Genomic DNA, 27,007 nt, shown 5'->3' on the forward strand with positions numbered 1-27,007 from the left:
AATACTCATCAAACAGAGTGAGTTTACCTTATTCACAACGAATATATTCAATTTATTTACATATAACTTTTAACAATGGATATAATCAGATCATACACAATATGTATTCTGAATCTTACACTTTAGAAATCAAAAGAATACAAGTCTAAACTAAGAAAACACTAGATTCATTGTAACACTTCCAGTCCTTCTCAGCTGAATTTAAAAAAATATATACATACACTTGAATTCTCTTAATCCACAGGTGTTAGTAAATGCATAATATTCGAGGCTAATTGTTGCTTGAGCATTTTTTCGATGTAAAGAGCGATAATATGCCGTGAACATCAATCCAAATATTAATACGTGATAAAAATCGCGTAAGGGAAATGTCAGCGATTAATTAAACTCATTAAACGAAAGCTCTACGAAATGTTCTACTATTTCGCCATACATTTACAACTGCGAAACAAATGCAAATTAAAACGTAAACAACATACGCTCACATGCACGAAGATTTAGCGTCAGAAGAGCAATAGTAGCTCATTGGTCCACTTTTGACACTTCTCCCTCAGTGGCTACGCTGATGTGCACTTGTGAAATATGCGTCCCGGGTACAGATCAATCAATCAAACGAAAGTTATGCTTCTGAAGGATCACGTGATCCCAATCTGAACGATAATCGATTACTGTTTGGCGTTCAAGTCTGTTTAGTAAGTAAAAATTGTAATCTAGTTACGTGGGTTTCGTGGAAATGTACGGGTTCTGAGAATTGTCCCTTTCAACGTCCAGTCCCGCGTAGTGGAAAATATGTGATTGGGACTTTAGGCTTAATTAAATTAAAAGCCTTAAGTTTAAAGTTTCGTTTCTAAAGTTGATAAAACTGCTGAACACTGGTTCTTCGATCTGGGTTCAAATGCCGGCGAAAGGGCAATATTTGCGTTTTCGTGGTTTTCTCCATATGTAACGGGAACACAAGTCAGTTTCGCTTAAAACGTCCGCTATGAAAGCATTCTTTCCCTTAGGCTTCATGTGCTTTGCCATAATCAACTAAACAAACAAATGTCTCTTCTGTTTCTTGCTTTTTAAACACGACAAAACGACTGCATTTTTAAACATTTATATTCTCATATTCTCCCTCTCCTTAACGACAGTCGAAAGGAATTTTTGGTTATCAATCTACTCTTTCTTATCAGTCATCGCTATAAAAAGTAGCAAGAATCAAAATTCATGGCAATAAATCAATCACTTTCAATACACAAATGCCTATTATTCGAATTCTATTCAGTGTGTAACACATTGTGCTTGATAATACTGATACTGGAGTAGAAATTCACGACTGCACTAATGCGTGAAAACAGACTGAGGTGCAGTAACTAGTAAAAAAGTCAATTTTAAACTTTTAGCAAAATATGAGATTCCTGGAATAAAATGTTACATAAAAACACCTAAGAAACATATATCGAAGAAAAGTTTTGAACTTTTTGTCAGACAGAGAAGACGACACCATTATCTCCAAAACAATGCTCACTAAGATAGCACTTCTTTTCGGAAAGTTCTGCAGGAAATGATAATTTTGTTCCAACATTCACCTTCACGGATAAAGTATGCTAAACAAAAAAACAAAAGTGCCGATTCCAGGATCTTACGCATGAGCTTACATGGAATATATATCACGTGGAATGAGATTCTTACGTTGAATACACACTTGTGTTTCTCGCGCGGACTATAAAACTACCAGTTAAAATCAAGACCACAAACTATAACCCGAATTGTATCCTCTATTCAAATACATGAAGAAAAACTGAAGTTTGATGACTATTCTCATACAGATCAAAAATCTAAACATTAATAATCACAAAGGTCAAAAGTTAATAGTTTGTGAATTTAATTTGTTACTTTATGTCTTCTCCACCCTCTTCTCATCCGCTTAACTAAATTAGGAAGCTGGTAGTGTAACAGCTGCGCGAAATTTAATTAAGGGGGGGGGGGCTCTTACTAATAGGCCAACTGCCCGCGAGATCAACGAACAGGGCCAACTTTTTCATCTCCCACCTTAATAGGCAAAGGGTAAATTAAAGAATGAAATGCTAGAAAAACTACGAACTGCACAACTTTCCTTATGCTTTTCCCTTTTTTCTAAGAACTTGAAATCCGAAGACGGTTTGGTTTAAGTAATTATGGCAAAGCCTGGAAGGATATCTGCTAAAGAGAAGGGATACCTTCATGGAGGACTTTCTAAGGAAAACTGGCTCGTGTACAGGTTATACATCGGAAAAGCCACGAAAACGCCCATGCAGCCAGCCTGTTTGCGGAATTCGAACCTCGGACCGAACTACCAGTGTCGCTCGGCCGTTGGTGGACGCTGAATTCCGAAAACGTTTTGACAAATGTAAAACTAATAGATTATACATACATATATATGTAACCAACCTATCAAATTTGTAGTGCAGTTTATATTATTTTTCTTTTCTAGATAGTAATTAACAAATCTTATTACTTATTAGGATGTTTTTTAAGTAATTTCAAATCTGTCATTTTAAGCAAAAAGTTCTAAAATTAATTTGAAATATTATCTTCATAAAATCTAAAATTTCGGTTAGTTAAACGGTTCTAAACTCCCATCAATATTTCTGTAATATATGTTTTATTAAGCTGTTATTTATTTTTCGATTTTTTTAATCACTGATGTTATTTTAAAGGAATTCAACTTTCTAACACATATTTTAATATTAGAAATGTTTAAATATTTATTTTGTTTTTTAAGTACTTCCCTAACTGATATAACCTGAAACACAATTTATAGTATACATTTAATTATTAACAACTGATAATTACGAGCATCTGCAGCATTTTCATAACGAATAAAAGAAATTCGAACTCTCATATTCATATCTTGGGATTTTTAATTTCCTGTTTATTTCTTTCTAAACCCACATAATATATTTGTTTTCACTGCATATATTTTGAACAGAATTATATACAGAATTTGTATATTGCTGTACTGTATTCAGGCAATTCATATTTAAATGATAATTTTAAAAATATTTTTGCATAGTATCTCTAGTTCACTGAGAAAAGTTTCTAACGCCTTGGTACAGATTAATCTTCAGTATGCAGCTTATTTTCAAGTCTCGTTTTCTTACTTAAATGAAATTATTTGTAATGAGAGATGTTGCGAAATCCCGCTAATAATATTTCTAACTGTTGTAAGTTATTATATAACGACTTAATGCAATTTTATGTATCCCTCATTTATAATTTTTATAAAATTTTTCAGCAGTATTAGAATTAATAGCAGATGCTTCTAATGCTTTTTAATGCTTGCTACATTTAGTTTACGACGATTTAGATAACATTTCTTTTTTCACTGACTATTTTATGCTATATTCAGAATCTTTCATAATGGCATAAAGATAAATTTAACTCATTTACCAAACATGTAAATTTAAAATTCAGCACACGTTTGAGTTAAATAGTACCGCACCTTCTTTCTATTTTTTAATGCTATTGTTCAACACATAGCAGCATCTCATTAGACTCAGCTGACGAACGGTAAAAATCGCTGAACACTGGTAGTTTCGCCCTGGGTTCGAATCCAGGATGCATGGGTGTTTTTCGTGGTTTTCCCCATGTGTAATATGTATACGAGCCAGTTCCCTATGAAAATCCTCCACGACGGCATCCCTCCCCTAAAATGCTTTGCCATAATAAACTAGACCAAACACACCTCATAGTCTAATTTCAACAGTTCTTCAGTCCAACAGCGACCTTAAACACTGGTAGTTTGACCCAGGTTCATATCCGGCGAACGAGCTGGCTGCATGAGAGTTTTCACTGTTTTCCCTCATGCATAACGTGAATATGAGCCAGTTTCTCCTAAAATATTCTTCACTAAAATATTCCACTATTCATTACCATAAGCAGACAGATTTCGTGAGTTTTGTCATAATCGAAATAAACTAATTAACAGCTCTTCCCTTTTTCGGTGCGCATTTGATATGGATATAATGTGTGTGTTCTGCATAGAAAAAAAAATTTCTCTTTATGTGGTAATGTATATTTTTTGAATTTATCACTTAAAAATACTTCAACATTTTACGTATTGGTAATTTTCGTTTTTACCTGAACGTATCATTTTGCACATCCCTTTAATAATACAATAATAAGCACAGAAGTTAACTTAGTTTGTAATCTTCATACCTTGCCGCAATCTACCCGAAAGTTTTTCCAATCATTAGGATAAAGTTAAAATATCTTTAATTTACTTATCATGCTAATTTCTAATTTCAGAATTTTCATTCTGTACAGCAAGCGTTTAATTTCATGAGCTTCTCCATGCAACACTCTTTTTTTTTTTTTTTTTTTTTTACTGAAAAGTAAAGATTCGACTGAAACCAAAAATTAAAAAAATAAATAATAAATATATTTTTTTTTTCTGTAATCAATGAAATTTTCCATCAAATCAATTTTTTCAATCAATCAAAGTAAAATTTATTTTTTTATTTGGTAAAAACTGATTAACACCAAGAATAGGATAACATACTAATTATTGGATCTCAATTATTGACAGAAGCTACATTAATTTGTAGAGCAGTTTATATTATCCTTTTCTAGCTATGTCTTAGAAAATCATCTTCGTATAATAATCAAAATTTATTTAAAATTTATGATTATACGTAAATAATTCCAAACGTATAATAATGCTGTTGCAATAGACGTTTTAATTTCTTTCCCCTTTATGCTTTTTAATTTTACTACACTTTACATTTTTAACACCCTAGTCGTTCATATATATATATATATATATGCACACTTATGTATGATACACATTTACATATTTTTTATCTTACATGTAATATATATACATGCAAGATAAAAATATGTAAATCAGCTTTATAATTTAATTTAGTAGTAGCCTGAAAATTACTTCTTTTTTAATTTGGTTATACCCTCTTTATTCTTAAAAAAAATAACAATATTTCTGGACTGCGTCATTTCGAGATCAGTCTACGTCGCATGGCTTGCGTAATGCTGATGACGTAGCTGATTCGGAGCTTGAACTCGAAATTTTGAGAACTCAATCCTTTCTAACCTAAAACATAACCTTCTCTTAGTGAGCTTTCATACTGGATAACTGTGCACTTTAGCTTTACCCTCTGTGTCGCTTATAAGCTATTTCGCTGTACTCTCTTTCTATCGCAACAATATCAATGCAACTTTTCTGAAAATAAGTGCCTAATGAAATGAGTTTACAAATGTCAATTTAAATAAAAATGGAATTTAACCCACCTCGACAGCCAAGTTTCTTAGTGATTACAGATTCAACATTTTAGCATTCTACACAATTAGAATTCTTCCTTCTCAATATCGATCTAAGTTCTATAAATTCTACGCACTTCGCCATCAACATTGCTACGTCTTTTTCTCTTTTTTATTATATATTATAATATACAATCACTTATATTGCTGGCATTAAAGCATTTACAGCTTAGTCTTCCTATTGCGATATATCAAGGGTTTACCAATAAATGAGGTAAAAATTCTTTAATTTACTTTTCAGATATAAGCTTTACTTAGCTTACCTAATTTGTGCATGTTAAAAAACAAGGAAATATATATTCATTTTCAATACTATCGCTATTTTCAATACATCACAGATACAGTACTATTTTCAATACATCCAACTCACAGGGAATAAATATATCCAACTAATCATTTATTAAAACATTTGCATCGTTATTTTCAATACATCCAACTCACAGGGAATAAATATATCTAACTAATAATTTATTAAAACATTTGCATCGTTATTTTAATTAATAAAAAATACCTCTAGCAAGCATTTACATACATTGGTATTGTAAAATCGTTCGCATACCACCATTAACTATATTAAATTTTCTAGTCCAGTTCAGGTTTCATTGGTATTATTTTTAGAGGAAGATGTAAAATTAAAGTAAAACTAACGCAATTTAAAAGAAATGCAATTCATAAGCTTTAAAATTATTCAACTCATAAAACTAAAAATAGTTGTTCTATTGCTGTAATTAATTAAAGACGTTTCTAATGCCAATTTTTGTGTTTATAAATAAGTTTCATTTTCTTTGCTAGCTCTTGCTTTTATTACCGTTATTCCAGTAATAACTCTCCTAATTCGTTATTTTATTACTTACGTTTCCTTTACTTGTTCTTGTGTTAGGTAACGCTATTTATCCGTCTTTTTCTGTTTTATGCACTTTGACTACTATTTGGCTTCGAAAAGTACACCTGAGAAGAAACCCCTCAGTTTTTTGAAAAGGGGGCCCACAAGCGGCCGAGCGATAAAGTCGCCGAACACTTGTAGTTCGGTCCGAGGTTCGAATCCCGCGAACGGGCTGGCTGCATGGGCGTTTTCGTGGTTTTGCCCATGTGTAACGTGTATACGAGCCAGTTTCTCTTAGAAAATCCTCCACGAAGGCATCCCTCACCTTAGGCAGATAACCCTAGTGTGCTTTGCCATAATTAAATACACACTTTGAAAAGGGAGAACTTTGTTTTAGATGTCTCCTTCGGGCAGTATGAATATGCTGCAGTGTCTGAGGGAGATGAAAACCTTTTTCGCGCAGTTCGCATAGCAGAGTCATAAAATTCCGCGTGCAGATGGATCTTGTTCACCAATTTCTCGCGCAGACGGGCTATACCAGTGGAAGCTCTAGCGTTTGGGTGAAATAAATTAGTAGATCTACGTATTTATACAGTATTAAACATAGTATAAATAAATAAATTAGTAGTTTTAAATCTACTAATTTATTTATACAAACCAGAAAATAGCTGTCTTAAGTTGTATGTATAGCTCTCTTAAGCACTGAGCTGGTGCCTGCAGAATGACTGGATTATTTAGATTACGGCGTAGTAAACAAGGGTTATTTGCCTACCGGAAGACATGCCTCCGTGGAGGACGTTTTAAGAAAAACTGGCTCGTATACACGTTACACACGAGAAAAACTACGAGAAGCAATCACCCAGCCAGCCCGTTCACCAGAATTTGATTTGGTTTGGTTTAGTTTATTAAGGCAAAGCACACAAGGATTATCTGCCCAAGGAGAGTTCACCAGATTTTGATTTGGTTTAGTTTAGTTGATTAAGGCAAAGCACATGAGGACTATCTGCCTAAGGAAGAGTTCACCAGATTTTGAGCCCGGGATAAATTACTAGTATTCAGTGATTTTACTGCTAAGCCTCGGGCGGAATCAGTACCGGCTTAAGTTTTAACCATCAGACGGCAAGCTAGTTCTTCATGATTTTCTTCCAGTTAGTACAAATAATTTATTTCTATTTACTTTTAAGACGACGAAAACGTATTCCTGCCTCACCATTTTATATTAATACATAAAAATGCTAACGACTGTATTGACTCGAAAAGTAAGAGCCTCTTTACATTTTTGAATAAATTTTAAGAAATAAAAATGCTGGTGAATATTTCATAAGAGCATAGTTCTGGTTAGAATTAATTTGATTCTGATAAGAATGGAAAATAATTGGGAAAAATAAATGATATTGCTATTTTTTTTTTTCCCAAGCATACTAGTGACTAGTATAATGGATGCAGGCCTAAACTAAAATCGGTTAGTAAGATACGGCTGTAAATTATTTTAATTCACTCCTTAGAAAAGATACATATATTCCTTAGATGAAAAACCTACGTTCTTTAGATGAAAATAACATTTTGCTTTACAAGATACTAACGCTGCATCTACACCCGATTTGAAAATTTAAAACAAGAAACTTCATTTGAAAGAAAAGAAAACAGAAGCAGTTCTTGATGCAACACGGAAATTAGTGCACTAATTTGAAAGTTTAACCAATATCTGAAGATGAAATTGTTTAATTAATTGCCTCCTCCTCTTTTAAACAACCGCAGAAGTGAAAATTAAAAGGGCACGCAGCATGAGAGGAACCAGCTCAAAAATGAGAGCGTTTACTTTATAGTGAAGCGTTTTTTATACTCTTAACAATCCTTGGCGATTTCAGTCTTAACTATGTTCAATAAAGCAGACGGCTGCAGCATTTTAGAGTTTTTTTCCTCTCCTTAATTGATTTTCCAATCGCTAAAGTTAATTGTTTAGGCTATTAGAATACAAAAAGATCCCTTCAGGGATAGGTGCTTTTTTTCCTGAGAAAGGAAAGGGTAGTCTCGCTTGGATTACCAAAGTAGCCAATCACAATTGAAAATCATGAGGCATGAACTAGATTGAAATTGTTTAAAAAAAAAAAAAGGCCAAAAAAATTGTTTACAAAGAACACAAAAACTGACGGCTAGAAAAAGAAATTAAATGCTCTCAAACATGCCAAAACACTTCCATTCAGCCCGAATAAAACCTCATAAGAAGAATTCGCTCTTAAGCGACGAAATAACAAAAAATAAAATTCCGAAATTAAACCAACCTGAAATAAATGAAACACTTAAAATAGCATATGTTATAAAACACTAATCTACAAATATAAAATGAGATATTAAATAAGCAATTATATTACATCAATCAAAGGAGTTTTAAACTCGTTTCCTGCCAAAAAAAAAAAAAAAAAAAAGTCTACGGAACAATCAAATGGTACTAATAATAGAAAAAAAAAATATTAGCAGATCTATAAAGGCGAGGTGACACTCACTGATTTTCAGGAAGAGGGAAAGAAAGAAGATTCTAAATGCATATATATCATACTAAAATTTCGGAGCACCAATTTGGAGCCGCCTGGATGCTGAGCCCGGCCACTGAATACAAGTAATTGTTGTTGTGACTTATCTCATCCGATCGACAGTAACATCAGATCAGGTCTCTGACATCAGAGCAAGCCCACGAAATTTATCATGGCAAGATGTCAATATTGCGTCTGTCGCTGGCAAGAGCCTTGGGCACACTAGAGGTGACAGTAAGACTTTGCCCAGTTCCGGACCCAATATTGATGGCCAGCAGCCCGGTGGGAAGAGTCCCAGTATCTCCCACCCCTTTTCCCCTACCTCCAACCTCTCGAGAGGACTTTCGGCTCTCCGCATATTTGAAGGGCCCCCATGCCGCACAGACACTATTACATTTAAAACATCCATGCCTTCTCCGGGATTCGAACTCGGGCCCTTCGGTACGGTAGTCACCGTTGCTAACCACTGTCCCGGTTGGGTGGCGAATACAAGTAATTCAGCCTGGATTCAAATCATGTAAACGAAGCTGGCTGAATGAACGTTTTTGTAGTTTTCTCAGTGTTACATATATATGAACGATTTTTCCTCAGAAAATACTTCAAGAGGTACCCCTTCCTCTTGACAGATAACCCTCATGTGCTTAACCACAGTCGATTAAAAATAAACATTTACCTTGGCAATTAATCTAGAACAATAGGAAACTCTTGAATGTTGAAAATTATTTAAGTTTTAATGAGCTCTCTACTGTTTATCAGCTAAACTTTACTCGTAAAAAGTTCGCTAACTTTTAAATTCTTTCACAGTAAATTTTTAATACGCCATAATTCAGGAATGAATCCGTTCAATGAATAACGCATACTTCCATGGCTTTTCTGTCTGAAGACCGAAATTCATGAATACTCGTATTCCTTCCAGATTCATAATTAAGACGGTGGTTGAAAATACAGCATAGATGAGTAAAGAAAGGCCTAATAAACACTTCTCTAATTGCTTCATTCAATAATAATTCCCTGTTTTAAAACAAATAACTAATGTCCAGCGTTGCATTATCGAAAAGACGAAGCGAAACATTTTCTTCCCCAAATCATACTATGATAGGATGAATGATGAATAGCAGTAATTATCTCTGCACTGAAAGCATTACTAATGAAGCAGGACAAAAAGATAAGAGAGAATTCTAATACTTTTGGTCGTCGATAGCAATGAATAGCCGCATGAAAAGGGAGACTGCCTTTCACTAAATCAGAACTTTTCCATCAGTTCTGCTAAAAAGGGTTATGCCAAGGATGAAAGACCGAGGAAGAGACTTCACAGAACTTAGTATAATCAAAAACTCATTAAATACATAGCATACGCAACACACTGCCACAAATTGCTGCTATGTCTAACATAAAAAAAAAAAAAAAAAAATACAGCGTTATCAGCACTAATACCAGTTCCCTAAATCTGCAGATTTTTAACTACAAACGTTTTTAAGTATATATTTTTAAGTTTTATGAGAAATGATAAACGAATTAAAATTTATCATCGAAAGTTTACTTTCTAAAAATAACAGTAAATATTAACAAAAACTTCTCAAAATACCGTAAAAGTAATCGAACGCCTTGAGAAGGTTATATTTCTATCCTTGGTTCAAAAAATCTAGAGATGAACTTCAGTATTCCTGTCTCATAGTTCAGTATGAGATATTCGCAGTACTTATCTATATTCTAGGATCTAGGCTAATATGTCTAAGTTATTATGCCAAGTAAGAAGGATGCAAAAGCGGACCTTTCTAAAAAATCGGTCAGTAGTTGACATTAAATATTTTTAAAAGACCACAACTTTATCTCTTCGAGTCAAAAAAAAATTAAATTTCTCTCCTCCCCCAAGAGTCCATATCTCAATAGCTCTCATTATGTTGACGCAGATGTTTCTTTCAGCGCTAACCTGCTAATTACTACTAATTAAACTTATTTTAATTAATTCATACCACAAATTCACTCAAAAAATACTGAAATATTTTCAATTCTCCCATCGTTAAGTTTCCTTTGAATTAAAGGCAAAAAATCTTCAAAAAGTATTACACTTATCTGGTTTACCATTTACGTAATTTGGAGTACTAAAGCCCGCAACAACAAATTTGCTTATATTAAAAGTTTGCATCTATATTAAAAGAATTTGATAAATAAATGAAAACCACTGTTACTTAAAATGGTAAACCGGCACTTGAACACATCTAAACACGAAGATTCAAGCTTCGTAAAAAATCAATTTTTAATTCGACTTAAATTTTAGAAAGGTTGTAAAAAGGCTAAACATGTACCGCGCTTGCGCTACTAATGAAAAGAATACCATTCTCCCGGACAACTTGATACAAAAATCCTACAACACCTCATACATTTGTAATTTGAGACTTTGAATCCCCATAGTAAACCCAATTTAGACACACAGATCAACATTCCAAAGATAGTTTTCGCAAGCAATTCAAAACTGCTTATTGATTTCAAATATCAGCCTCGCTCTAAACTGGCTTGATAAAAAGACGGAAAGAAGCTGTTTTTACCCTAACTTCTTGTTAACTAGAATAATTCGCTTAGGTCAGAAGACAGAATAAATAAAAGTGGAACTCGCTTAAAATTTATATTTATTCGATAAATGAAAGTTATGTTTAAAGATGAGCATTTTCCTGTCCATTACATAGATATACCATTTTAAATTCAACGATAGGTATTCTACGTTTTTGGCATACAACGCATTCTTACCTTCAACAATGTGCATTCTATTCACTCCCTGTGATGATACGAGACGCTCAATACCCAAAATCATAGCGGCATAAGGAGGGTTTGAACAGGGTGTGAATCTTTCTTTTTGTCTGCTTCGTACAAAAACTGCTCCTAATTTAAGTGGCAGCTCTTTCGCCACTCAAAATGACATGGTTTTAGAGGCAAGAGACATGAAAAAATATGCAATGCCCTCGCCGGGACTCGAACCCTGGAACATCTCGAATATGTCAAAGCTTCCAATTACACCACGAAGGCATGCGGAAAGGAAGGAGAAAATACCTTATACGCGAGCTTTATGTTTTTACTGTAGAGATTCTCTACTAAACATTTCTCCAGATTTTAATCCCCCCCCTCTTAGAATAATTTTCATTTAAAGAAAACTAAACGTACACATGGGTATCAGTGTCCCTGAAAAGGTTAATCCAATACTAGGGTTGGGGAGAACTTCAGAACCCAATCAAAGTGCACGGTTCTTGAGTAGGAATTGGCCGTGACATACTCCGTACACCCGAAATAGCGAAAATAATTCAACACTTCCCCCCCCCCATTCCTGTTTCTGAAGATTTACGTCTTTTATAACACCTTTTAAATTACGTCTTTTATCACACCTTTTAAAGAAATACTGATGTACTATTTATTACACTTAGATCGAGCTTTTTGGATGTTACTTCTTAAAATGCATAAAAAAGCTCAAATTACACTCTCAAAGTACTTTCGCACCAGTTGTAGATTTATGCCTTCATGCGTTAAAATTTATGTTACCTTAAAAATTTGGTAACTTTTTTTATAACTTGATTTTACGTGCATCGTTTACGCGATTAAGTGGATTTTATAAGATATGCTATTTAATTTAAACTATAACTTACACAGTCGCAGAAATTCATCAATCCATTTATAATATTTAGAAAAAGGAAACATGTTGATTTCAGCAATGGCCTGCGGGTCACACGCTAGAAGCCAACAAAATAACAATGAGAGAAACAGAAAAGACTAAGGAACTTTTTTTAATACGGTTATTTCCAAGCAATCCCAGTGACAGCAAATCATTTTTAGTAAATAAGCTTAACTTAAAATGTAAAACCTTACGTAATAATACGAAATAATTGACATAGATGGCTAAACATATTACTGATTAAGGAGGCGTTCGATGTACAGAAGTTCCAGAAATTCTACTTTTATTGTGAAAGAATAAAAGTATTCATCTCATTTTTGTACATTAAAAAAGGGAAATCTTCAAACAATAAATATTTCGTAATTGAATATTTTGTAACTGAACGCCCAGCAGAAACTTTACATTTTATATTTCTCTGAAAACAATTTAACAATTTTCACGATGACGCTTATATAGTGAGAAGTGTGTGATTTTCATAACTCTCACTTTATCTGATTACGGCAAAGCACTCGAAGGAAGGAATGTCTTCGTGGAGGACTTTATAACGCAAACTGGCTCATATCCACGTTACACATGGAAGAAACCACGAAACCGCCCATGCAGCCAGCCCTTCAACAGGACCGAACTACCAGTGTTCAACGACCGCTGGTGGGCCCTCATAACTCTCTAAAGAAAGTTCTACAGTCGCTCTTATGTATGTACGTATCCTTCAAACTATGCGCCGAAAATTATGGAATTTTACGCAACGTAAAAAAAAAAACAATGAAACGAATATTATCAATACACTTGATAAAAAATTCTTTAGAATTCAGCAAATTCCAAATTTAGATATCACATAAAATTTAGACCCTTTGAGTGCAGCGAAGTGTTGTCGCACTTGTGCCAAAAATGCGTAGAAACGCGATCGCGTTGCTGTTTGTTAGTATAGTTTTTTCTTTTATTGAGAGCAGTCGTATTCAAATCAGTTGCGGTTTTGATTAATATCATTCAACTATGTCTTTTTTTAATAAGATAAGAATTCATCTCTTAGCGTGATGCGCTACTATAATGGCTCACTGTTTGAAATGAATGACCGTTTTCATATGTCGTATTTCACACTTCTTTTGTCTTTACAACGCGTTCTAAAGATAAAAGTAAGAAATAATAAATAAAAATTCAATAAGTAAAAAGTTTTCTACAGAAAAATTGCCTGGACGAATCTTGCAACAGTGCGAGGTATGCAGTTTAAAAAATGGTAATAAAATTAAAACGATTCAACTTAATTTGCGCTACATGTAAAAAAGGAATTCATGAAATTTATGCAGCAAAACACTTGTAATAAGTGAGAATAGAAAATATTTCTGTTGGTAAAAATTACTTTTAATATAATAATTAATTATAACCGTTTAATAATTAAATCTAACCGGTGGTTTAAACTATCAATAACGAACACCAGAAATTTTTATGATCTGATAATTCTTTTCCCTATACAAGGCACAAATAAAATGCTGGTTTTAGGCTAATTATTCTTACTCAGAATTATTTCATATTTTTGATGGCTTGGTGACATTATATACGAACATCACCAGCCTCATAAATTAAATTATTACATGATCGTTAGCTAAACTGAAGCTAATTGCCCTCATCAGTCGAAAGCCGAATTGTGCCAATTAGCTTCTAACGCTACTAATTCAACTTTCCCAGTATGCCAATTTATGTGCATGAATTCGCACTCTCAGACACGTCGACTTTTTTTCTTCTTTATTCATTTTGTTGTGCTCTGTAAACGATTTCCTGTTTTTAATTTTCTTAAATGGAAGAATTTGATACAATATTTTTCAAATCATGAACTATTATACGCATCTTCAACTGAAATTGCCCTACTTGTAAATACTACGGGTATAAACATTCCCATGGGTTTGGATAACGTTTGCCTACATATTTGGTCTGCATACGGAATTGCTGCGTGCAACTTACTCGTAATGCAATACTCGTTTGGCAACTGGCAACAGTATGAAACTGAATGCTGTGGAATTGATATATGCTATCAGGATTAAGACAACTGTTATTTGGGTTGAATTTAAAGTATTGTTGTGCACTAATGTCGAAGACTTTCTGTGGTCGAATTTTAAGAATATGAAGCAGCTAACTTTACCAAAACGGGAGAAAACGATATTAAAGCGAAGAATAACGTCGCGCTATATTGTAATGCAGCGATTTAAAGACGATGTCCACTAATTTGGCGAAGAGACAGTACTGCGACGCTACAGACAGATTCTCTACCATGAAGCCTCTACTTACTGACACTCAAATTAGCTACATAAGTTAGATTTTTTTCTATGATTAGCCGTTGAATTATTTTCGAATTCGTAAAATTTGAAATCTTTTTCTATAACATGCATATTACTCACTGTAGTTAATCTGGTTTAAATTCAAACAACAGTATTTACATATTACCTCGTCGACCATAAAAGTTGGCTACCATCAAAGCAGGAAATTTGGCAAGGATCCTGCCAATGCTTCCCAAATCGTTCCTGTAGAATTCTAAGCCGCACTTCTATCTGCACCTCTTACAATTAAACATTCGCCAGTCTGTGCACATATCCAACGAACAGCTCCTACAGGGAAAGTATTCGAACCGCTTCGCTTTTGAGCTTCGTAAAAAGGCCTTCCCGATTTCTAGTATTTTATAAGGTTCTCCGATTTTACTGAAATCTGTTTAGAACGCGATGAGTACAAACTTCCCGCAGGTGATTATACCAATCTATTACTATTTTGTCGTCAATATATGTCCTTTTCCCCCATACATCTGCCCTCCCTTTTCCTCATATACCCCATATGCATCTTTCCTTATTCCTATACAATAGATGTTAATTCTCTCCACTAGCTGTACATGAACCGGAGTGCAGCCATAAATGTTATTCTACAATCCTAAACTTTCCCCCTCCCCATAATGCAAGGCAAGATTACAACAGTAACAGTTAATTTATATCGTTGTTCATAAAAACAAAAAGTGGCTTATCCACAATCATTGGGGGTTACATCAAACAAAAGCGTAGATGTTATATGTTATGTCAGTCTTATGCATAACTGGCACTAAACGAAGTTGCTTAGAAAGTTTCACAGGCTACGGGATAATACGTCAGTACTTAAACAACTTTACAGGTGGGACTATTTCAATGAAGGTTAGTGTTTATGAGATGATAAGCACCATACAAGCTCATTCTACTGGAAAGGCATTGAAAACTGCTCTCAGATAAAAGAATACCAAAACGAATTATTTTGCATGTTAATTAGTCAGTGAAATTCTAAAGACGTACTTGATCACCTGTATCATAAATGAGAAACTAAGTGAAGGTGTGAACATCAAATATAACGAAAATGAAATAAGATAAACATACGGCTCATACTGAATATGCCCCACAACGCAATCCTCAAACTGGTAGAGCACTTAGGAAAACCGTATGCGGGAGCATCCAAACTGAATAGTATTCATTAATGGACGATAAAAAAATAACTGGGATCATTGGATGAAATCGAAATACGACAGACTGCAGATAATGAAAGCCCAACGATAGTATGACAATAAACCGGTTTTATTATCAGTTATTATTTTAAGTTTTTATGGCATCAACACTGGGTTAAACATATTTCATAACAATACTTTAACGCTGAACAAATGTATTTTATAACAATGCATGGAGCATCAAGGACGAATTCTGGTCAAAAATCAAAAACTTTATTATTATAAAAATTGCCAAACATGTCCAATTCTGTTATGGGGTAAGCACCTTCAGATTTCCACATAATAAAAGGTTTATTTACTTATAAAAATGTACATGTAATTTGAATAACTAAGCTTTCAGTAAGGAACCAAGTTGGGATTGGTGTAATTTCTAATCACTCACGGTATTACTGGTCAGAATCCTCTTTGGCACAAACAGTGGGGAAAAAACTCATTTTCTTATGGCAAAGCGTTATAGCAATCAAATTAAATTACACAAATGTAATTTTATCTCATAATAGGAGGAAAATAATAAACAAGTTTTTGGTTATAAATTCAGTTATCTGATACGCAAAAATTTTTTCAATAAGTATTGCTTTGTAGAGATTTAATCCAATTCCCTACAAAACAACAATTATCCAAAGAATTTTCTGGGGAGATTTAAAAGAATATTTACTGCTTCAAGATCCATAACGAATGAAACAACACTTTGTTAATCTATCTATAAAAAAGTATAATGAAGTTTCACATTTTTCATTTTATATTAGGCAGAGGGAAATTTTTGCTTCTTCTTTCGGGAAATTTCGGGTAAGCATTATTGTCTTGTGCTTTTGTCATCTTTACTAACATAAATGGTTCTTTATCATAGTACATAGCATAAATAACTGTGTGCTCCTATTCCATTAATACACTTTGAGAACTAATTTGGAATTTTGCAATGAAGCAATATTTCTCCTTAGACTGTTGAAACAACTTTTAATTTTTTATATTATTTTCAATGCTTCTGCTGCTTGTCTCCGAATTGCTAAATACTTTGGTATTAAATCATCTGCACTAAATTTTTTATGATTTTCTTTTAAGTCCTCCTTCCCTTGAATGCTTATTTCTATTTTTTTTTTCCCCCTCTTCAGTTTTTCTCCTTTTATAACTTTATAGAGTAGGTTTTGAAACTATTAATCGCGAGCGTTTGCTTACTAGGCGTTCAAAGCAGCGTGATGCTAATGTTAACTGGCAGATGGAAGGTGTCAGGCCTACACCCTAGTTAGTTAAAAAAAAAACTGTTAGTTAAAAAAAAAAGTTTGCAGTTAAGCTTTATAAAATTTGCAGCCAACAAGCGGCGCCGGGTGGTTAAGACCGTTAAAAGCTGGTAGCTCGACCAAGGTTCGAAGCCTGGAGAATGAGCAGACTGCATGGACTTTTAGTGGTTTTTCCCCATCTGAAGTGTAAATATGAACCCACTTCCCTCAGAAAATCCTCCACGATGGCATCTTTTCCATCGGGTAGAATTATTTGGATTCTGGCAACACACACTGTGGCCGTCTGCTTAAGGGGAAGAATGCTTTCGAGAACCACTTTCAAAGGGAAACTCGTACGTATTCATCTCCCTGCAGACAGACAGCCGCAATTACTTTTGCGTTAATCAACAAAAAAACAAAGAAATTAATTGACGACAATATTTTTTAAAGTAAAGTTTAAAACAAAAAAAAAATTGGCATCAGTACTGCACATCAGCAATGGCGAGAAATTAAGCAGTGTGACCATGAATGTTCCAGTAAATATTGAGCAAAAAATGATACTGCACCTTGGTTTAACTAGTAGGGGAAATCTCATATTTACTTTCAGAAACTAATACAGTTTATAACTGAAACAAAAGGCAAACAAACAAATGCCTAGTTCTTTTTGTGATTAAAACATTTTTGTAAAATGTGCGAAAATCAAGGCCAGTGCTGCTTTGCATAAATTTAATTAGCTGGTTTGGGACGGGGGTAGAATTCGTAACCAACTGCATCTTAATGAACAACCAACCGATCCATGCTTTGCAAAGTAAAGGGTTTGAGATTTTTTTTTTTTTTTCATTTGATTACAGTTTCGTGGAATTTTTTATTAAAAAAATGCATGTGACCAGAAATTACACCCTAGTTAACCCTAATTAAGTTTTTCAATTTATAAGCAGAAATTGTAATAAGCATCGTAAAAATAATTTTAAGACTTAAGACCAAAAAATAAAAAAGTTTTTATATATACCACTGCTGAATTAAACCAGCATTTGGCCCGCTTTTGCCAATTGTATTTTAATGCCACAAATGCGTTTTAACGACAGTTCTATGTTTATTTTTTCTGTTGTTATGTTCACAGTAAAGTAAAAGAGCATATTTAGCCCTTTCATTTCGATCATATTTAGTCACGACTTGCAATGCCAAAGTCTACATCGTATGAAATAATGAAGAATCGCAGCAGAAGAATTAAAAGGAATTTTTTTTTTTTTCAGAGCATCAATTTTAATCGTGACCAGTTTGAAAATTTACTGCACCTAGACGCATTTCTGTCTTGGTAAAAACTAAAAGAAAGTCGTTAAATGGCGAGAAATTGGCCAGTAAATGTCGCGCATCATGTTTATTAATCAAACTGTCAGAAAACAAAGGATTACTCGGACCATCAGTTCTCTTACAGACTTTAGGTATAAACATGAGTTCTATGAAATTAGTTTTATGCAATATGTAATACGGAATAGCAAGAGAACATGTAATATATATATAGAGATAGATATAAAATTAAGATTAGTTAGTTTCCAGTGAACTAAAAATGTTAGTGTTGTCCAACCGCACCAGAAAATGGAGAAAACTGATCAACTACATGAACGATATTCTTTCACTATAAAACCATTTGCACGAGAATGTTTTTCTCCCCTTTAGACATCACTGGGTGTTGGTGTGTTGAGTTATGGCAAAGCACACGAGGGCTATCTGCCTAAGAAAAGGGATGCCTTCGGGGAGGTCTTTCTAAGGGAAATGGCTCGTATACACGTTACACATGGGGAAAACCACGAAAACGCCCATGCAGCCAGCCCGTTCGCGGGATTCGAGCCTCGGACCGAACTACCAGTGTTCAGCGACTTTACCGCTCGGCAGCTGGTGGGCAGACATCACTGAGACTCTTGATATCTCAGAAGCAGGCATCTAATAAAATGTCTTCTTATGAAAAAAAACTGAAATTTCCAACCAAATATTATTCGATAGCCAAAATTTATAGCAGAAAGAGGTTTTAACCACATTGTTGCATGCGTTAAATTTCGCTTAACCAATTATTCTGTTTTTAGATTTTATATCTACACATTTTTAGAGATTATAAGGCGCATTTTGCACGCAAAGCTTAGAAATTTTATTTTTATGAACACTAAACTATTTTGCAGCTACTTTTATGTGTGCTGATAAACCCCAATTAACTCTTGAAATTTTTTATTTAATAATTAGGGTTATCGGTGAGTTCATCGTAACTCCATTTAAATCCTTTTCTCTATTTAAAAATGTTAAAATTTTAGTTTGCACTTAAGCGTTATCCATTTAATTTCAAGTTCATACACAGCAAAAATATTTTTTTTTAAAAAAAGTGTTTAAAACAGGATAATTTTCCACTAGTTCTACATGTTTCGGGTCGAACCAAAAGAATAATAGATAAATCGAGGTCGGACTGTATAAATTGCATTTATAAAATTTTAGTTTATTTAAGTTCGGCAAAGCACACAAGGGTTAGGAGAGGGATGCCTTTGTGGAGGACCTTTCTAAGGGAAAATGGCTGTCATACAAGTTACACAAGGGGGGGGAACCACGAAAACGATGCAGCAAACATCTGGAATCGAACCCAGCACGGTGCGGCCGAGCGGTGAAATTGCTGACACTGGTAATTCCAACCTGGATTCGATTCCAGGGGCGTTTCGTGGTTTTCCCCATGTATAACGTGTACAGAACCAGTTGACCTTAGAAAGCTCTCCACGAATACATCCCACCCCGTAGACAGATAGCCCTAGTGTGGTTTGCCATAATCAACTAAACCAACGGTTCTTAACCTTTTGACTAACATGTACCGTCTAAACAAAAACTGAAAACCTTTTAGTACCATCGTTCTTGAACAAACCTCAGATTGCATAAATTTACGAGTGTTAGAGAAAAAACTCAATCAAGATGTTGCGGTTTTAATTTTTGAATTTAATACTTAAAAATACTTTGCTTCTTTGCGTACCACCTATTTTTTCTTTTGGGTACCACCGGTTGAGAACTCCTGAACTAAACCCAACGAAACCAGAGTTCAGCGGCTTTACCGCTCGGCCACTGATGGCCTATAAAAACCTGGAAGCTGAATAATAGCAACTCCTGAAGTTAATAAAAACAAAAAATGGAAGGAGAATTATATGTGCAATAAATAACTTAGAAATATTAAAAATAATATAACTATGTAAATTCAGAATATTGTTGCAAATTATTTTTAAATCGGTTAGTTTCGAAAAAAAATATATAATTTCGATTAGAAATACACATTAAACAACTTGCGCCGCATAAAATAACACTTACGAAAACTGGTTATTTACTTGGCAACATAGAAGATAAATACACTGATAACGTACTTAAAGACCGTGTCCCTTCCCCAAAACGTTCATACACCATTACACACGCGCTGGTGTATGAACTTTTGTGATACTGCCTGTGACGTTGTTTCGCATCTAGAGGATCTGCACATATTTTTTTATTGAAGTTTATTTTGATATTATATTGTACTTTATTATTTTTCTATGCAAGTGCATTGTGTAGCTTTAGAATAAAGAAATACGAGTTGTTTTATAATAAGTAAATAACTATTTTAATATCACGCTGAATGCATAAAACAAAATTTTTAGGTTTTGTACTGAATATAGCAATTTTATGAAACAAGTATAAGAAAAGGATTGTGAATGTTACATAATAATATTCAAGCCCAGAATTTCCCGAGAAATGTAAACTTCTATATCATTTATTCCTCGGAAAAACAAATAATGGACTCCAAATATTTAGGACAGCTTTCTGATATTTCAAGAGAAAATCTGAAGAATTGTGAAACATTTAAACTGTTTTATTATTTTGGTTAATATGTTTGCATAATTTCATATTTTAGTATTTTTTGCAATCATTCAATTTTTGCGGCTCTAATGCTTTTTCCCTAAAAAAAAAAAAAAAAAAAAAAAAGGCTTTCTTGTCGCTAAGAATTTTTCTCTTGATTGAAGGGGATATGCAAGATAAAGAATATGTAAATAAGAATTCTAACTTTAATTTGAAATAGTCCCCTTTTTTAAATCTGGTTTATTTTTCCTATAGAGGAAGGATCATATCCTTCAAGTTTCTATTGTAACTATTGTAATTTGAAGCTAAATACATAATTTTTCAAATTTTCTTACAGAAGCATTAAATAGTATTAGTAACTAGAATAATTTAGTTGATAGGAAATCTATTTGCGCTTTTGAAACCAGCATAAAAGTTCCTTCAAAAGAAAGATTAATTATTGAAACATTAAAATGTATGTCAGACTAATCTAATGAAACTAAAGGTGAAATTTGAAATGCTCCAAATGATAAAGTTCTCAATTCATAATCAACGAGGAAATTGCGAAACATTTTTATTGGTTTCTGACAGTGTAGGAAAAATGCATAAAAGCCCTTACCAATATAAACGTCCTTTATGTTTCTGCAACGTAATTATAAAATATTGAAACAGTCTCATTGCTCTCAAGCTAGATTCAATTCTAACTCTTAAAATTGATGCTTCATGAGAATCTGATTCTGTTTCTGTTCCTAACCAAATCAATAATACCACTTACATCTTCTACTCGATTACAGAGTAAGTCTACAGTTTAAATGGAGACTCATCGAAAAAAATTGCGAATTCGATTTCGAAAAAATGAAATGGAATTACTTTGCTTCTTGGGACGACAAGCGTCTTCAAGGTTAAAATCTGGAAGGATATATATTTCATTGGAGTATAAAAAGTGTTTCTTTTTCTTCCGTGGCAGATATGATCTATAAAAAAAACAAGTTTTGCGAGGCCTGAAACCGAAAGTGGTTTAGCGTTTAAACATCATGGAAATAATTTTGCGACCGGCTAAATCTACCAACCTTATAATATTCTGTTAAACACCTGTATTTTTTACAGGCTATTGAATAATAAATGTAGCAATGCACAAAATTAAATAGCAACAAATTAAATAGATTAAGACTACAATTATTACAAATAATAACATCAGAAAGCGATATTAATTTATAATAGTAGTTACAATGTATGATGATTAGAATGCCTATAAACTGAGTTAGGTTAGGTAGCTCCAATATAATAAACTGCGTAAGTCAATATAATGTCACTGAGCATTTAAACAACTCTGAACAATAATTCAGGGGATGAAATATTCAACAGCCAACAGATTTCTCTTCAAGACTACTATTATAAGTTAATATGGCTTCCTGCTGTTATTACTTGTAATAATTATTGGTGGGCAAAGTCTTATACTGCTAAGACTTCCTTAATTTAACGTTCTGCAACTGGTAAACACCTAAAACTTAGCTAACCAGATCTCCGCAGTTGTTGCAGTCCTCTTTAGAGTTCAAATACAGACAATAATAGCAAACATATAATTCTACTCTCTCTTTTTCAGAATTATTTATTTCAGACGTACACTGAAAAAACATGCAGGAAACGCAGGCATTTGTGTTGAAACGAAGTTTTCGTATATGAAAATTTATCATTTTTTAATAATTAAAAAAAAAACGTAGCAGGCGGAAAACTCCTCACTTCTTAGAATTGGAAGGAGACAATCATTATCATCAAGTTTTCTTTACTTCTGGAATGCTGAGATTTCTTTCCAAACGACGCTATTATTTCCTGTATCTTTTATTAAAGAAATAACCATATATGAGACTGGCATATCATCAAAAGGCATATGATTTATATCATGGATATTTCAAGGACGAAAAATTCATCAAAAACTAAAAATATATCTGATGTTTCAGAAGGGTAAACAAATAAATACACTATCTTTTAAACGCTAAGAGAACAATATTCTAAATAAAAGGAATTAGTTAATGACTTAATTAAATTTATGAATTATATAATGCTACCGTTTTCTTTTAATATGCTATCATATGGCCAGCATTTTAATCAATTTTCGTGAAACAGAAACGCAGAAAGAAATCAATTTGAAGTACGTAATGAAAACACGTAAAATTCTGAACTCCTCTCACAAAAATTAAGGTCTATATGAACAAAAATCTCGAATTCCTAAATTTACCCAAAAATATCTGTATATAGGTTTAAAAATTTAAATATGCATTTAAACATTGCCCCTGCCTGTAGCAGTCACTGGCACACGTTCCTTGATTTTACATAGCACTGAAGAAACGATCAAAACAAAGCTGTTAAATATTGTCCATGTACTATTTCGAGAGTTATTTAATATTTATAGGTATAGGACGGGATACGGGGGTGAATCATAACTGTCAAAAAGCTAGGCTAAATGCTAAGCAAATATCATTGATATGTGGCGCCATCTACTAAGAACTAACGAAGTTATTTTTAAATGCCCTGGTAAAACACGGCTTTCGAAAATACCGCCATCTTTAACAGATGCTGAACAATTTTCAGGAATTTAAAATAAATGTATCAAGGAAATAGTGTTATTTATGTACTTCCACAATTTTTTATGCTTAATTCAATGTACATAAGATAGAAAAAGTAAAAACTGATAATGAAAGATAAGGTAATGAGCAATAATAATAAATTTCAGTAATATGTAATTAATTATTCACAACTTACAGGAATTAACTTAAGACACAATAACACGCCGAATAAATACTAATTCAGATGTCAAACAACAAAAATCAGAGTTATATTTACCAAATTTTCACAGGACTAGTTTCGATGGTTTTACCGAACCACCATCTTCAGCTGCAAAACCGCAAATGAACCAGATAGGAAATAATGATTAGATAGGATAAGAAAGCCTGGATGCTTATTCTTGTCCAGGCTTTCTTATCTTATCTAATCATTATTTCCTATCTGGTTCATTTGCGGTTTTGCAGCTGAAGATGGTGGTTCGGTAAAACCATCGAAACTAGTCCTGTGAAAATTTGGTAAATATAACGCTGATTTTTGTTGTTTGACTTCTGAATTAGGAATTAACTTATTTATACTATATGTTCCTTACAATAAAAAACTGTAACTCTGGCACATGATTTTAATAAGATTTCTTTTTTAAATACTTAAGTAAAAAAGCTCTTTCAAATCCCTCCCTCCCACCCCAAAAAAGTTTTAATTTTGCAAATGATGTAATGAAACACGAATTTAATAAAGCATAATATCAAGTTGCTGATATGAAACTAAGTACATTTCATTTTATTCTCACCAGATAATACTTGCTTTCTATACATTGAATTTCTATACACTGTTATGTCATTAACATAACAGTTAATGACAAATTTAGAAAACACTGGAAATATTTACATGCAACATGAAATAAAGACATAGAATTCCTTACAATAAAAGACTAACAGAACACTGAATGCAGGGATTGTTATTAATATTTACTTTTAATAAAATAGCCAAAGTTATTGAAGAGTATTAAACTAATATTAGACAAGAGAAGTTACTTCAGTAACACCTATACACATTTATTTTTATTAAAGATAACAAAAGCACAGTTAAAACATATATTTGAATGAAAATCAAACAGGAAAAAAAAAAAAAGAAAGAAAGAAAGAATTGTAATCGGTATGAATAATAAAACTTAAAGAGAAACCATATTTTCAATCTTTTGCCTTATTTTTACAACAGATAAGAATTTAGTACTTAAATAGCATGGAATATTGGGAATGATCTGATAAAATTATAGTGTACTGGTGATACAACTGAAAGAAATGTTAACAGCTTAAAAATTTTTTAAAGAAAAACAATGAAGATGCACATTAAAATTAAACACATATTAAAATCCTCTCAAGACATAAATATAAAATAAAAACCTGATCATTTATTAAAAACCTTGTGCTAAAGAATTCTTTCCTCTTTTCCTTATGATGGATTTTCATTAATTACAAAAGAACTATAAACTATAATATGGCTACTATTTTTCCTCCAACCAAAGCTTCTGCAGTTAAAATTTATGGATGTTGCTGAATTTTTACAAGTATTAAATGGTTTTAAATTGTATATATATCAACTATTCTGTATAACATGAGTTTAATACTTGATTTCAATTGAAAACTACTTTTAACAACTCAAATTTCTAACTCACTTTTTTAAAATAACAGCATGAATAAGACTCATTAAATATATTTTGGCAGCATCAAATACGTTTATATTTATGAATGTATATTATAGAATATGAATAACATTTAGAAAAAGAAAAATTCCTTTACATTTAGAAAATTACTTTTATTACTTATTTTTGAAAACTTGGATTTATTTTATTTTAGATTTTGATTGCATTTTTATTGTACAGTTTATTCACAACTAACATAATTTTATATAACACAGTAGCAGCAAGCAAAATAAATATTATTTTGAGGATTTTTTTTTTTTTTTTTTTTTTTTTTTTTTAGTTTGTAATAAACTAAAAACGAATCCAATTTGCATTTAGAGTTGTTTAACTGCAGGAATAAGAATCATGTCTGTATTGAAATTTACCATAATAAAAATTAATACAACTGAAGTTTATTAAAAATTATCCATGAAAATGGCTAAAAATGCTGTTGCTTGGAGATTTCCCCCTCCCTCCTTTAATATGCAAAACCCCTCCCAGCAAAACAAATAGTTTTATAAAATATCAGTATTTTGCAATGATAATATTATAGAAATATAAAATGCTATTTCATTTTGGATTATATTTAGTAAAATGAACTTTAAAACTAATTTTAATATAGCAAAGCAATAACCACATCACCAGTTTTCATACTATATCACATGTATGTGATATACAGCAAAAAGCTATGCTAAAGAAGAAACTACTTTCATTACTATCCCAAACAGCAAGTAGTATATTCCATTAGAAAAATTTCAAGCATTTATACAGCATTAAACCACGCCCATTTATAAAGAAAACAAACCTTAAATCATTCATTTGTCATTTTACATCTTTAAAACTCGACTAAAATACTTCGCTGCGATCTGTATAAAATCGTAATGCAAGTACAAGCATATTTACAATTCTATCTTTAAGATTCCATAGTTGAAATTACAGAAACGAAGAATTTTTTAATGCACAAAATGTATTTAAAGTTTTATTTTGTGTCAACATGTTTCAGCTGAATATACTTGAAAATACGTATATGGTGAAAATAAATAACCATTTTTATTTATGCAACAAGAAAAGGGCACAACAGACCTTAATTCAAATTAAAAATATAATCTGACTAACAAACTTCCTTCAAAAATCTTACTGGTGACAGAGATTAATATCCTCAGCCTCCCTGCAGCACGGCTAATATTTTACGAGTAGAACTGCTTATACATTCATATTATAAAATCCTACCGCAACCTGCACAACACAGAATTGTATTCAAAAATCCCCTCCAGCTTGCACGTGCAGAGGCTTGAACAGTTCTGAAACGCGTATGATTATCAGAGGTGTCAGAAAACGATAAACATTTTCCTTCCATCAGAAACACGGATCATCATCTCACAAACCACTTTGCACATGGAAATATCTCAGCATCGTTTTTATAAAAATTTTAAGCATTATAAGGTCTAATAGTGAACGCGCGAATGATATTTTGTATTTAACTCACCCCATTTTGGCACAATCTTTAGTCATTTAAGCAAGAAATACCCATCTATCTCAAAATCGTACACTCATCTCCTGGTCTTGGCAGCCATAGCAATGTGGGAGGACCGGAAATCGAGATTTAGTGCATGCGCAGACGAAATATCCCTACTGGTCAACTTCTATTCTTGGCTTACTATCGCTACTTCTGGCTGCAATATATTATTCTATACACTTCGTACCGAATGCTCGCTTTCGTGACTATAGTGAAACGAAAGTTACGAACTTGTTTCAAAGGCGGTATCCGCTGCTACTCGGAACCGGGAGGCTTCCGCAACACAGTAGCTTATAAAGTAAATAACAGTAAATTAAAGTAAATAACAGTAAATTAAAATAAAACCGTGTCAAACGCTGTGCGTTGGTTCTTTCGTTGTTTCGAAGTA

General features: G+C 32.9%; 1 protein-coding gene across 1 annotated transcript in view; it reads right to left on the minus strand.

The window, feature by feature from the left end:
• LOC118193351 (uncharacterized) overlaps window positions 1-26,744 on the minus strand; it is a 370,168-nt gene extending 343,424 nt beyond the window's left edge. Inside the window, exon 1 of the mRNA XM_085807853.1 lies at window positions 26,590-26,744. Coding sequence (XP_085663979.1) covers window positions 26,590-26,615 — 26 coding nt within the window. The 5' untranslated portion in view covers window positions 26,616-26,744. The remainder of the gene's footprint in view (window positions 1-26,589) is intronic.
• Between the last annotated feature and the right edge of the window lie 263 nt (window positions 26,745-27,007).

The sequence above is a fragment of the Stegodyphus dumicola genome, chromosome X1, assembly GCF_044657685.1.
Source record: "Stegodyphus dumicola isolate Sdum_Otavi_A_Nest chromosome X1, ASM4465768v1".
Classification (NCBI taxonomy): domain Eukaryota; kingdom Metazoa; phylum Arthropoda; class Arachnida; order Araneae; family Eresidae; genus Stegodyphus; species Stegodyphus dumicola.